General features: G+C 42.7%; 1 protein-coding gene across 3 annotated transcripts in view; it reads right to left on the bottom strand.

Annotated features, from left to right (window-relative positions):
* FAM118B (family with sequence similarity 118 member B) overlaps positions 1 to 14,058 on the bottom strand; it is a 48,842-nt gene that overhangs the window by 1,021 nt on the left and 33,763 nt on the right. For 2 of the 3 annotated variants that reach the window (NM_001015677.2, XM_059882994.1), the window contains 4 exon segments: positions 171 to 230; positions 5,283 to 5,568; positions 7,039 to 7,167; positions 9,835 to 10,062. In NM_001015677.2, the coding sequence (NP_001015677.1) occupies positions 171 to 230; positions 5,283 to 5,568; positions 7,039 to 7,167; positions 9,835 to 10,062 (703 nt within the window). 3 annotated transcript variants of the gene reach the window in all.

Genomic DNA, 14,058 nt, shown 5'->3' with positions numbered 1-14,058 from the left:
AAGCTTAATCCTAGAGAGGACAAGACACCAAATACTAGGAAACCTGTGAATGGACTTGGTAGGAAAATCCAGACTCTACAGGTGGGAGAGCTAAGTCATTCTCCAAGGTCTTAACTGAGTGCTGGGAAAACGTTTTCTGCTGACAAATGGTTGAACAGGAAACAGTGTACCTCTTATTTCACTGTGTGCTGTAGACGAGCCATTCAGCTGGCCTTCTCTCACGATCCCTGCTAAACAGAACACACATCAGTATCAGATAATATGACCGAACAGCTAAAACTTAGCAAAGCAGCCAACTAAAGGGAGGTGAAAGCACATGGTCTGACTAAGGATGAAATTATCACTAATGCACAGTTGCTGCTGCTGCTGCTAAGTCGCTTCAGTCGTGTCAGACTCTGTGCGACCCCAAAGACAGCAGTCCACCAGGCTCCCCCGTCCCTGGGATTCTCCAGGCAAGAACACTGGAGTGGATTGCCATTTCCTTCTCCAATGCGTGAAAGTGAAAAATGAAAGTGAAGTCGCTCAGTCGCGTCCGACTCTTAACGACCCCATGGACTGCAGCCTACCAGGCTCCTCCATCCATGGGATTTTCCAGGCAAGAGTATTGGAGTGGGGTGCCATTTCCTTCTCCGAGGCAGGGGCATAAACCAGGTTAGTCTTCACACTGTTGTACTAGATGATAGGGAAACACTGAGGTCCCTGAGTGCGCTAACACTCCTTGTGAAAAAACAAGTGTGTCCCTAACTAGTCCAGAAGCCCAAGTTTAGGTAAATAAAACTACTCCAGCCGGGGACAGGAAGCAGCATGCAAGGGGGAAAATTCAGTCAAGCAGAAGAGTGACTAGGAGCTGAGCTAACACTCCCAGAATGGGCTTAGAGCCTTGCTGTCTCATACAGTGCCATTGGCCACATGTGCTATTTAGTTCTAAATTAAAAACTGTGTTCCTCAGGGACTCCCCTTGAGGTCCAGTGGTTAGGACTCCGCACTTCCACTGTGGGGGGGTGGGTTCGATCTCTGGCTGGGGAACTGAGATTCCACAAGCGGCATGGGGCGGCCAAAAAAGAAAAAAGTCTGTTCCCCAGTCACACTTAACTACACTTCAAAACTCAATGGCCATGTGTGGCTTGTGGTTACAGTACTGGACAGAGATGATAGAATACTTCAGTCAGCACAGAAAATTCTGTTGGACAGCACTGGAATAAATAATGTGTGGGAAGAAGTTTGAATACACAGGAGAAAAGAATAGCAGATAGAAACATGGACAGCTGGAGTAAAAATAAGCAAGAGACAGCGCTCGAACATACAAATTGGGATTCCCCTCCTGGAAAACAGAGCAATATTTATCAGCCACTAAAATGTTACCTTTGACCTGGTAATTATACTGAGAATACAGCCTATGGAAATTACTGGCAAAAGGAAAAACTCCAGGGATGAAGATACGTTCACTGCAACAGTGCTTACAGTAGAAAAAACTAGATACTGCCTAAAACAGGGAAATAATTAGGTAACTGTGACACAGTGGATTATAACAGTCATACTGGCTATGAAGACTGCAGCCATGTGCGGAAATGTATGGTATGTATCACTGAATTTAAAAAGTACCAGGACTGTATATAGATTTTGTTTACAACCATGAGGAAATGCACAAGGAAAACTTAACTGAAATACACCAAAGTGACTGCTCTTGTGATAGCAGTGAATTATAAAAGAATTACCTTATTTTCCCCATTACTTGATTTTCCTGAAATAAATGTATCTGCAGCCTACAGAATCTTCCAACCTAAGTAATTTTCACTTTGTAAAAGTTTGGACACAGCACAATGCTCGGTACAGAGCAAGAGCTCAGGGTTATAAAACAGCAGCGGTGAAAGACCTCTGACCTCTCACTGGTATTTATCTATAGACTCAAAACATAACTGTGGATGGAAGGTAAATTTGACTTGAAGTGCTTTAACCTAAAACTGCTCTGCTAGATTTCAGATCACAACCTTCAGCTGACCATTCTAATTAAAGCCCCTGGCCACACGGAAAATCCTTGATGTTTAACAATTCACAATACCCTAATGAGTGGTACAGAGAAGGCAATGGCACCCCACTCCAGTCCTCTCGCCTGGAAAATCCCATGGACGGAGGAGCCTGGTAGGCTGTCGGACACGACTGAGCGACTTCACTTTCACTTTTCACTTTCATGCATTGGAGAAGGAAATGGCAACCCACTCCAGTGTTCTTGCCCGGAGAATCCCAGGGATGGGGGAGCCTGATGGGCTGCAGTCTATAGGGTTGCACAGAGTCGGACACGACTGAAGCAACTTAGCAGCAGCAGCAGCAGCAGCAATGAGTGGTAACTTCATGGGGAGTTGCTCTGCTAGGAAGCCCATGCAGCTAAGGACAGTCTGTGCAGCTTCGCAATACTTCTGATGACTTCTGTCAATAAAAGACTTAGTGTAGGAAGAGCTGTCTGGCGGGATTTTGTTCTCTTCCACATTAGCATCTTCCCTGGCTAGAAGACCTCAAGAACACAGATGAAAAGAACAAAGTGAGTACTCCTTGCCCAGTGGAAAAGCCTACTGAGAGTCCCACCTATGGGCAAACAGTAGAAGCATCTGGAATATTGCACGACAACAGAAAACATCACCAAGAAAGATTAGCAAACTGCTTTCACAGAAAAGATAAATTGGAAAATTTTCTTTTTTAAGGGCTTTTAAAACTCTTCTATAAAAAGGGTAGACTTAGTTTTCAAAATGTTTAGTTATGGTGATGCCTTTTACAAATCTTGTTCCATCAAAACAGAGCCATGGATAATCACAGTTTGTGGAATTTCTCATCACATGAGAATCCCATTGCATAGGACAAGTTCTCTCTATATTAAACTACCCATCCTTTAAGAGGCCCCTAAGATGCATTCAGATTGACCATGAAAATGCACATTAGCAAATAACTTTTCAAGAACATACTCTACATAACAGCAGTAAGGTCTCTTTGGAACTGTGTGCTGAGTCATAATGGGCATACCTTGGGGCCCGGCTTTATTCAAACTAAGGTCTTAAAAAAGCATTCTCCAATTTAGCTATACCAAAAAGTTTTACATTTGGTAGGCTGAGGAAGCTTGCCTGGAGCCATTAGTAAATGGAAACTTTTATCCGCATTTGGCTTTCTAGTTAGAACTGAGAGGTAAAATGTCAAGTGAATGGTACCCCTAACTTGACTTTAACGCCACCACAACAGTTTCCACATAACATTTTTGAAGCGTTTTTTTTTTCCTGTTTAAAAAGACAAAGCATAATCGTAAAAAATAGATTTTCATATTTCATAACATAGGAAAAAATATTAAACACGTTAACTCCTACTGCCTAGAGACAGCCACAGTTAATTTTCGAAGCCTCATGCCAGGCATATCTCTATGCTATTGTTTAGTCGCTCAGTCATGTCCAACTCTTTGCGACCCCGTGGACTGTAGCCCGCCAGGTGCCTCTGTCCACGGGATCTCCCAGGCAAGGACACTGGAGTGGGTGCCATTTCCTCCTCTAAGGGATCTTCCCAACCCAAGGGTTGAACCAGCATCTCCTACATTGGCAGGTGGATTCTTTATGGCACCAGAGAAGCCATGCACACCAAACAAAAATAGAAAACATCTACAATCTTGTATGCCAGGGATTGGGATACAAAAATGCATTTTACAACCTGCATTTTATTTTTTCCACTCAGAATATTATATCTCTGACATTATTTTGGGCAGTAAAAGCATTTTTTATTTTATGGCTTCATATGTATTTAATATTTAATCAATTAATAAATGGTGTATTTATAGAATCACCTATTTTCTGGAACATTTTAGGCTGCTTCCAATTTTTGCCATTTACCCACAACCCTGACTACATCCCCACGCCTTTATCTTTGTGCAACTGTGTCGTATAATTGTGTGAGTGTCCAGTGATCTCCTTTAGGAGAAATTTCTAAGATAGATTTTATCAAAAGGGATTTCTGGGTCAAAGGTTTTAAAATTCTGAACATATTCCAAATTTACCCTTCAGAAAAGTTGTAATAACTTTACCTTCCCACCAAAATTGCACAAATATATTTTTTTCCTCACAGCCTTAGCCAAAAGGGAGTTACCATTCTTCCCTATTTTTCAAATCTAAATTCTTTCTTTTTTAAAATTTATTATTTTTCGGGGGGAGAAATATCAATAACCTCAGATATGCAGATGGCACCACCCTTATGGCAGAAAGTGAAGAGGAACTAAAGAGCCTCTTGATCAAAGTGAAAGAGGAGAGTGAAAAAGTTGGCTTAAAGCTCAACATTCAGAAAACGAAGATCATGGCATCTGGTCCCATCACTTCATGGGAAATAGACGGGGAAACAGTAGAAACAGTGGCTGACTTAATTTTTTTGGGCTCCAAAATCACTGCAGATGGTGAATGCAGCCATGAAATTAACAGACACTTACTCCTTGGAAAGAAAGTTATGACCAACCTAGACAGCATATTAAAAAGCAGAGACATTACTTTGCCAAAAAAGGTCCATCTAGTCAAGCCTATGGTTTTTCCAGTGGTCATATATGGATGTGAGAGTTGGACTATAAGAATTGATGCTTTTGAACTGTGGTGTTGGAGAAGACGCTTGAGAGTCCCTTAGACTGCAAGGAGATCCAACCAGTCCATTCTGAAGGAGATCGGCCCTGGGTGTTCATTGGAAGGACTGATGTTGAAGCTGAAACTCCAATACTTTGGCCACCTGATGCGAAGAGCTGACTCATTTGAAAAGACCCTGATGCTGGGAAAGATTGAGGGCAGGAGGAGAAGGGGACGACAGAGGATGGGATGGCTGGATGGCATGACCAACTCAATGGACATGGGTTTGGGTAAACTCCGGGAGTTGGTGATGGACAGGGAGGCCTGGCGTGCTGCAGTCCATGGGGCCGCAGAGTCAGATATGACTGAACAACTGAACTGAACTGCCCTGGGTCTTTGTTGCAGTGCACGGGCTCCAGGCTTAGCTGCCCCTCGGCACGTGGGATGTTAGTTCTCTAACCAGGCATCGAACCCACATTCCCTGCACTGGAAGGTACATTCTTAACCACTGGACTACCAGGGAAGTCCCTGAAATCTAAATTTCAATTGCATTTCACCGATTAGTCTAACCTGAAAACTAAGCATGATCTCCCTTCATAATCTGGTTAGGATTATATTCTGCATCTTGGTGATGACCTGACCCACCACAAACACATAACAGGCTGAAGAACAGCTGCCCTCCGACCCCTCTTAGTCTCAAACGCAACTTACCTGACCTTCCCCTCGTGGAGATCTCACATGTCAGTCGTTTGAAATATTCTGGAAGGTCAGCATAGTCATTTCCATAGGAGATGACCTTAATCCCTTTGTCCAGCATGTTTTCTCGAAGCTTCTTGAATTCATCCACATCTCCTCTCCGAACTAGCATGAAATGTTCTAAGTCAGATTTATGCTTGACGGCCTCCAGAAAAAGGGCTTGGAAAGTGGTGTCATCCACAGTCCAGCCACAGCCCAGGAAGAGGAATGACTTGTTTTCATAGAGTTTCTGAATCTCTCTCTGGTAGGGAGAGAAACAACATGTGAGTCACACTGTGAAGACAGGTCTGCAACTGCTGCATCGAGCAGACTGTGATGAGCAGTGAACCAGGGTGAAGAGTCAGAGGACAGATACGCCCATGAAGGAGCACGAGCTTCTCACTGTCTGCTGCTGTAACTTGATGACTGTTCTCAAACTGTATCTTTACCTGGCATTCTCCCACAGGGTCTGTATTCATTTTACTCTTTCCATTTTTTGACCATATCTGCTTTTTCTGCTTTACAAACTGAGCCATGAATAACCAGAGAATCCCATCACCAGAGTGCTCAAAGAAAACCTGGCCCTTAGAACATTAATGCACATGTGTATATACTTTTAAGACATTTTCTAAAGATTGTTTTGATATGGACCATTTTTAAAGTCTTTTATTGAATTTGTTACAACATTGTTTTATGTTTTGGTTTTTTGGCCACAAGGCATGTGGGATCTTAGATCCTTGACCAGGGATCGAACCTGAGCCCCTGCATTGGATGGCAAAGTCTTAACCACTGAACTGCCAGGGAAGTCCCTGTGGGTATACATTTATACACACATGTATGTACATATATATCACACACTACGTATGTATTAAGTATTAGAAATGATTTTGCTTAAGGGATCACTCAGTGTCAGTTACAGATAAAGCTGTAACAGATGTCAGGGAAAGACTGGGTGAAAAAAAGTCCCCTTGTGCTTTAAAAAAAAAATCACATTTTCTTGGTCTTTTTTCATGAAGCCTCCATTTTATTACCCTATGCAAATTAAAAAAAATTTTTCTCCAGTGATCAATAAGTGAATATGTATGATGATTCAATACAAAGCCACCATCATTTATATAAAAACTCTTCAGAATGTATGCTCTAGTAGTAATTGGTCAGTGAAAAACTGCACAAATTAGTCTTGGCATAGAGAGGGTTACTAATTCCATGTATGTGTGTCTGTGAGTGCTCAGTTGCTCAGTTGTGCCCGACTCTTTGTGAACCCAGACAGGCTTCTCTGTCCATGGGATTTCCCAGGTGAGAATACTGGAGTGGGTTGCCATTTCCTTCTCCAGGGGAGGTTCCCGGCCCAGGGATTGAACCCGTGTCTCCTGTGTTCCTTGCACTGGCAGGCAGATTCTTTACCACTGTGTCACCTGGGAAGATAATACCATGTATACCAAATAATGAATACAAATATATCTTCTTTGTATGTGAAGATGATGCCAGTAACAGTGCCAACTGCTGGCTGTCAATCAAGAACAAAGTAAAACCACAGGGCCTGACACCTGAAGAGATGTCTGACATTTCCCAAGATGGCACACACGTTCACAAGCTAAGAAGCAAAGAAAAGAATGCTTGGCCTTCCATTTTTAACTGATGAAAAGAAACCGTTAACCCTGGAAGCTCAGTGGTGTGTTCAGAAGGTTCCCAGAAAGGCTTTCCCAAGAGCAGCTAGGTCAGCACCACTTACCATAACTTCAGTATTCCTGAGCACATTCTGATAACCAGCTGGGTGAAGGACAATGCCACTCGGGTTGGTGTAGACCCCATGGATGTGGAGGACGCTCAGCTTCCGCTTCTCCTGAGCCCACTCAAGGACCTGCACAACATAAACACAGCTTAGCCAGGTGGGCAGGGCTGAGCACCTGCTTCAAGGTCCCAGTGGGCAGGACAGTCTTTTGAGGACCAGGCTTCTGACACACTCTCCAGCTTCATAATATCACAGGGCAAGAATGTGGCCACTCGATGTGGCCTTTGTACTGCAGGCATGACTGTTAGGAATGATGGCAAGTCTGGTAATTTCTCTTGCAAAGAAACAATCAAAAATCAGAATATGTCATCATCTGCAAAAACCACATGGGCTCTTCCCACTGGTGATACACAAGACAGCCACAGATGGCCCTTTCAGTATGGATCCCCAAGACGTCAAGCCTTGTAGCGACTCCCTGGTCTAGTCCCCTTTCACATTTACTCCAGGCTTGGCCACATGGCTGGCTTTAGAAAACGGGGCATAAGCAAACAGGAGAAGAAACTTGGAAAACGTTGGCACAATGTGCCTTCTTTCTCTTTTGCTGCTTTTGGAACCCAGCTACCATGTGAAGAAGTCTGACGGCCCAGCCAACAGCCCGCACAACAGACACACAAGCAAGGTTATCTCACACCACCCAGTCTGGCCACCAGAGGACCACAGTCATGTGGGCAGCCTGCAAAACCAGCAGAATGGCCCAGCGGAGCCCATTAGCCCAGCTCAGGTGGCAACTTCACATTATCATGGGCAAATAAAGTATTGTTTTAAACCACCAAGTTTTCAGGGTGATTTCTTGTGCAGCAATTGGTAAGTAGTAGAAGAATCACTTCAGTCACCTGTGAGCTACCTAAGAGGCCACCAAGGAAGAATGACCACTTAGCCGCCAATGGTAAGGACCAACCGGGTCCCATGGTTTCCATTTTCCCAAGGACTTGAGACAGTATAAATTTGTTTTTATAACACTCTAGAGAAATAAGGTATGATTAGAGAAAAAAGAGGCACAGAGATTTAGAATCGTAAGTATTACTTGGCTCTATTCTGACTACCAGTCAGTGGCTTTAACCCTTTAACTTCAATACTGCCCCTAATGTGGACTAACTACAAAAGCAAATCTTGAGACTCCGGGATGAAAATGAGAAGGAAACTTTCAAGTCTGCTAGATATCCTTAACTTTATTTTTCGGCTGCACCTCGCAGCATGTGGGATCTTAATCCCCTTACCAGGGATTGAATCTGCGCTCTCTGGGATGAAAGCATGGGTTCTTAACCACTGGACCGCCAGGGAAGTCCAGGAAATCCTTAACTTAAGAAAGACCCTTATGCGTCTGATGCTGGTCATGATCTTCAGAGATTACATCAGAAACAGGATGGAAGTTGTTTCCTGCCATTCATTTTTAAATTTAATTCAATCGTTTATTTATTCACAAAATATTTACTGACCACCTACTAGTATGTGCCAAGTACTTTCTTAGGCATCAGAGTAAGAAGGGCTGACATGGTCCCTGTTCAAATAGAGGTGCTTTCCTCTAGGGCAGACAACAACCCAAGATGAAAATGGAAAGTTACGAAACGTACTCCATTGAAAAACTGAATCCAAAAATAAGGGTGGGTCCCTTTTAAATTAGGGTGGTCAGAGAAGACCTCTCGGAGGAAGTGATTCACAAGTGGGGTCTTACAGGTGAAGAAGGAGCAGGCCGTACAAAGCATGGGGGCAGCAGGAGGAAAACACTCCAGCCAGACAAAACCAGTCTTCACAGCACCATTTCTCTAAATTGGATTTCCTTTTACAACCTGACTTCAAGGCCAGCAAAACCACAAGACTGGTATCACAGCCCCTGCTCTGGCCAGGGCAGTGCTATGACAATGAGTGCCCGTGGGGGAAATCATTGGTTTGTCCCAACTCTACTTAGATGGGCTCTAAGTGGAACACAAAGGCAGGTTCCCAGGAAAACAAAGTATACAAGTAAAATTACAAAAACTGCAGGGCAGGACAAATGAGACCCAGTGAAGATCTATAATCCTTTTTTTTTCTCTCTCCCCTTTGATCATTAAATCTCTGACATCTTTTTATGGCAATGGAAACATTCTCCCTTTCATGGCTTCAGTGCATTTCATCACTCAATTTAATGGTGTCACCTATAGACTCTCCTATTGGCGCTAGATTTCCAACTGCAAGCCCTGGCGACCGCCGTAATACAAGCCTTCTCTTCGTTGGATGACAGCGGTGGACATCTCTAATTTCATTACTATGAGAGATGACTTAGGCATAGTATGGGCTACATTTAATGTCTGCTGAGGTGTCCTTTAAATATTAACCTCATCCAGCTGTCACTTGGCCGGAAACTTGATTGTCAGACATCAGAAAGTAGTTTTTGTACATTTCTAACAGATGCTATGAAGAATCTGTCCTAACAGAGAAACTAAATCAATACCACACCCACCTGATATTATCAAATGTTAACAATTTAGATCTTACAGTTCAACTGGCTTCCTATCATCCTGCTTTAAAATTGGGTGAAACTGTCCAAATTCACAGAACTGAACACTTTTAAGATCTGTGCTTTTTACTGTACACTGATTTAATCTGAAAAAGCAACAATCCAACTAGGGATAAGAGTCTCCCTCTCTACCTTTCCATGAATAGAGTGCTATACAACATCCCAACTAGAAAACAGTTATTTCTGATGAGGATTCAATCTGCTGGCCAGAAGAAGGGACAAGCTAACCCTTTCCTGTTTACCTTCTTCTCATCAGTAAGGTCAAGGGATTCCAGCTGTTTGCCCTGATCTGCCGCATACAGTTCCAGGAGATTGTCAAAGTTTGTAGTTAATACCAGGGCTCCGTTTTCCATCAGGTGGAGAACTGACTGAAGTAGCTGCTTTCCAGAATCTTCCATCTTTGACTCCAAGTCATCAAATACTTCGTATAAACAGTCCTTGAAAAATGTGGATCGGACATTACTAGTACGCTGGGGAGGGATATAAAAGGGAGAAGTTAGGCATTTGGTAGGTCATTTGTTTTGCACTCACAGGTAAAATACTTGTCTCCCTTACAGGGTGGACAAGGTAGGTGCCAAGTCCCAACACAACACTCAGTCCGTATCAAGTGACCCAGGCTATTACATCATATGCAAAGCAGCATACACTCTGTAAATAGGCATATTTATGAATGAAGACGGTGGGCACGGCTAGGAGAGGTGACTATTAACAGGAAAAGCTGAGGTAGAAAACAGAGCACCAACCACCCTTTAAACAGGCCCCAGGTCAGAAGACAACACTTTCTGTTAAACTTCCTTTTCCGGGGAATAACCACCAGACAGCTCTCAAGGTGCTCTAACATGTCTTTTTCTAATCCCAGGTGCTTTTTACAGATGCTGATGGATAAAGAACAAGTGGTTTAGCTTCTCCGTGCCTGTTTTTCCCTAGTATAATCCAGCAACTTGTTTACAAGTCTTCCAGGAAGAATACTTATTATATGATAAAAGGTTTCCAAAAACCTGCATTTTGCAACTGGTAAAAATACCAAACACTAATCAGTTCTAAACAGACTCCCTATTCCTTAACATATGGTTCATTTAAATAACTGCTTTCCCAGCTTTGTTGTGAATACATGTAAAATCTCTGAGGACTAGTGAGGAAACAGAATATCAATCTCAAGTGAGAAGTTGGCTTTCTAGTTTAATAAAGACCAAGCAATCCCTGGGACCAAAGGAATCTGAAACAGGGAAGCAGCTATGTAATGTGCTATAATAAATATCTGATCCGTATCTTATTCCTGCCACACCATCCCTTAGACAATATCTAAGCAGAGAATCATTTCTTAAAGGTCCCATTAATCCCCGTTCAAACTCCAAGTAACTGCAGCTAGCTGCTAAATAGAAGACAGCAATAATCTTTCTATTAATCCTCAAAGCAGCCCCCTTACCTTCCTGGTTTCACCTGTATACCACCCTAATAGCACTGTGCTCCAATAAAGATCTGGTTCCACGGAACCAGGTAAACAGATTCATAAAACATACTTCAATTTGCCAAATGTACCTCCTGTTTTTCAAAGTGTTTTATAAAAATTACCCATTTTTTCATTGTATCTGCCAAATAAAGGGTAAATTACTTTCACAGGAGAAACGTGAGAGCACAGAAGTGCAGCCTGCCTCTGCAGGTGCTGACGCAGCCAGGAGTCATCCGGTCCTGCTGGTCGCTGTTCTGTGCTGCAGCTACCCTGGCCCCGTTGTCAGTGGCTCAGCCTTCTTTCCAGGGCTAACTGGATGGCAGAGCCCACAATTTATGTGGCTAAGGACGTGCGTCACATCTGTCAACTTTTGCTCATTCTCTTTACGTGTCACGTTTTTTAACTTTTGCTCATTCACTTATATCATGGCATAAATTATTACATCACATATCAGCAGCCCATGAACAACCAACTGGGGACTCTAATACTTAATCAGAATTAATGACCTGATCAGAAATAAACTCTAGTTACTGAATTTTACTACGTATAAGGGAAAGTGAAAGCATTAGTCGCTCAGTCATGTCTGACTCTTCGACCCCACGGTCTGTAGCCTGATAGGCTCCTCTGTCCATGGAATTCTCCAGGCAAGAATACTGGAGCGGGTAGCCATTCCCTTCTCCAGGGGGTCGAACGTGGATCTCTTGCATTGCAGGCAGATTCTTTACCATCTGAACCACCAGGAAGGCCCCAAGGCAACTACTAATGAATGTCATGCACTTTTCTCAATTTGTTATCAAAAATACAATGCCCCTTTAATGTCTACCAAAATTACAATCCATTTGTCCTACAATCTTGCAATCTCATTTCTGGGACTATATCCCACAGATGTAATTACAAACAAATAAAATGACTTATGCAACATTGTCACTGCTCTGTTATCTGTGACAGTAATAGACTGGAAACAAGCCAAGTATCCGCATACAGGCAACTGGTATGGAAAGACCAGGATATACTGTCAGGCAGAACAAGTGCAGATCAGCATGTCTAGAGTGCTACCTGCTGACATGCGGGTGGAAGCAGTGAGGGAAGAATAAATAGAATCCTATTCTCTTGTTTTCACAGAAAGAAACACTGGAACGATGCTCAAGACAGTGGTGACCCATAGAAGGCAAATCTGGGGAAAGGAGGTGGACAAAGCTGTGGATGCGAGTGAGATGCCATAATGGCTGTTACATCTTTTTCGTCATTTTGATTTCTGCAAAGTGTGAAAACAGTACCCCTTCAGAAAACCAAATTATGTTTAAAATTAAACAATACAGTGACTTTAAGAACTGCCTTGCTGTCTCTTATACCTTTATTTTGTACTCTGATGCATACACACACACACACACACACAGTTAAACAAGGTAATCCAGCACCAATTTAATCATTATACACACAAACAGAAACACCTGGGTATACAATCAGGTAAACATGGGCTTATACTTCCTTGCTTCTCAGAAAAGAAATGCAAAAGGTTAAAGCCTGGAAAGAAAATTCATGAGTCACGTATTTTAGCTGACTATCTTTGGGTCCTACTTCTTTTGGTTATTATATTTTGCATCTCAACACAGAGAGGAAGGAAATCAGCTACTGGAGCAGCATCAATTCCCTCAGACTTGGAGTGAATTGCTTCTCTCTTCAAACAGGTGACCCTAGAACTCAATTTCCCAACAGTGGCCTCTCTAAGTAAAGACAAAGGAATGAAAACAAATAAGGAGGTTCCATGGTCAAAAGGAGATGCTGAGCTCCCACACACATTTATGGACATTTTCTCACTCATTTGAAACAGTGGACTGCGTCCAAGGTTGCTTCATTTCCTCCCACCCTGCAACTCTCGTCCTTCCGATCCCAGACATAGTAAAAAAACAACACAAAAAGGTTATTAACATTTACCGTGCCTTATACTACGTACCAGACACTTCACATACAGAAAATGCTCTCACTTATTTTTCAAGTGGGATAAGTAACATCATTCCAGTTTTACAGGAGCAAAAATAGATTCTGAGACGTTAAACGATGTGCCCAGGGTCCCGGTGCCTTTAAATGACAGTCTTTCTGCTCCTGAAATCCAAGGTCTTTGCAATGTCATTTCCCTACTGTAAGAAACTGGCTCAGTGGATGGGCCTTTTTGCCGTGTCATATTACTATTGTTTGTTAAGATTCTTAAAAAAACAAACAAAACTCCAAAATCCAAAAAAGGACATTTTCAAAGACACACAAAAGTTAAAAAAAAAAAAAGAGAGAGAATGTATAATACACCTCCCCCGTAACCATCATCCGATTTCAACAATCATCACCAATGGCCAATCCTGCTCAACCTAAACTCCCCTCACCACAGCCCTAGCCCCCTTCACTGAAATTTTTCTGAGCATCATATCATCCAGATACTTCAACAGTTTCCTAAAAGATAAAGACTCCTGCTGACATATAAAAACGTCTGCAATACCACTATCACAACTTAAAAAATGCAATACCAATTCCTTAGTAGCAAGTACTCAGTGTTCATATTTCCCCAAATGCGTGTGTGTGTGTTTCTTACATATCTCCTATTGGATTGGTTTCCAAGATGCAGCCCATGGATACTGTGGATCCCTAAGATTCCTTAAGAGGTCTGCAAAGTCAAAATTATTTTCATAACAATATGAAAGCAATACTTGCCTTTTAAAATTATGCTGATATTTGCACTGATGGTACAAAAGCAATGGGCTTCCCTTGCGGCTCAACTGGTAAAGAATCCACCTGGAATGCAGGAGATTAGGGTTTGATCCCTGGGCTGGGAAGATCCCCTGGATAAGGGAAATAGCCACTCCAGTATTCTGGCCTGGAGAATTCCATGGACTGTATAGTCCATGGGGTCGCAAAGAGTCAGACACGACTGAGTGACTTTCACTTTCACAAAAGCAATGAAAGGAAGAACTGCTGGTGTCTTGGTGTGACTCGGGACTCAGCGAACCCAGCTTGCCAGTCATCACAG

The sequence above is a fragment of the Bos taurus genome, chromosome 29, assembly GCF_002263795.3.
Source record: "Bos taurus isolate L1 Dominette 01449 registration number 42190680 breed Hereford chromosome 29, ARS-UCD2.0, whole genome shotgun sequence".
In the NCBI taxonomy this organism is placed as follows: domain Eukaryota; kingdom Metazoa; phylum Chordata; class Mammalia; order Artiodactyla; family Bovidae; genus Bos; species Bos taurus.
Note: the sequence above shows the minus strand (reverse complement) of the source record. Positions and strands in the feature narration are given on the sequence as shown.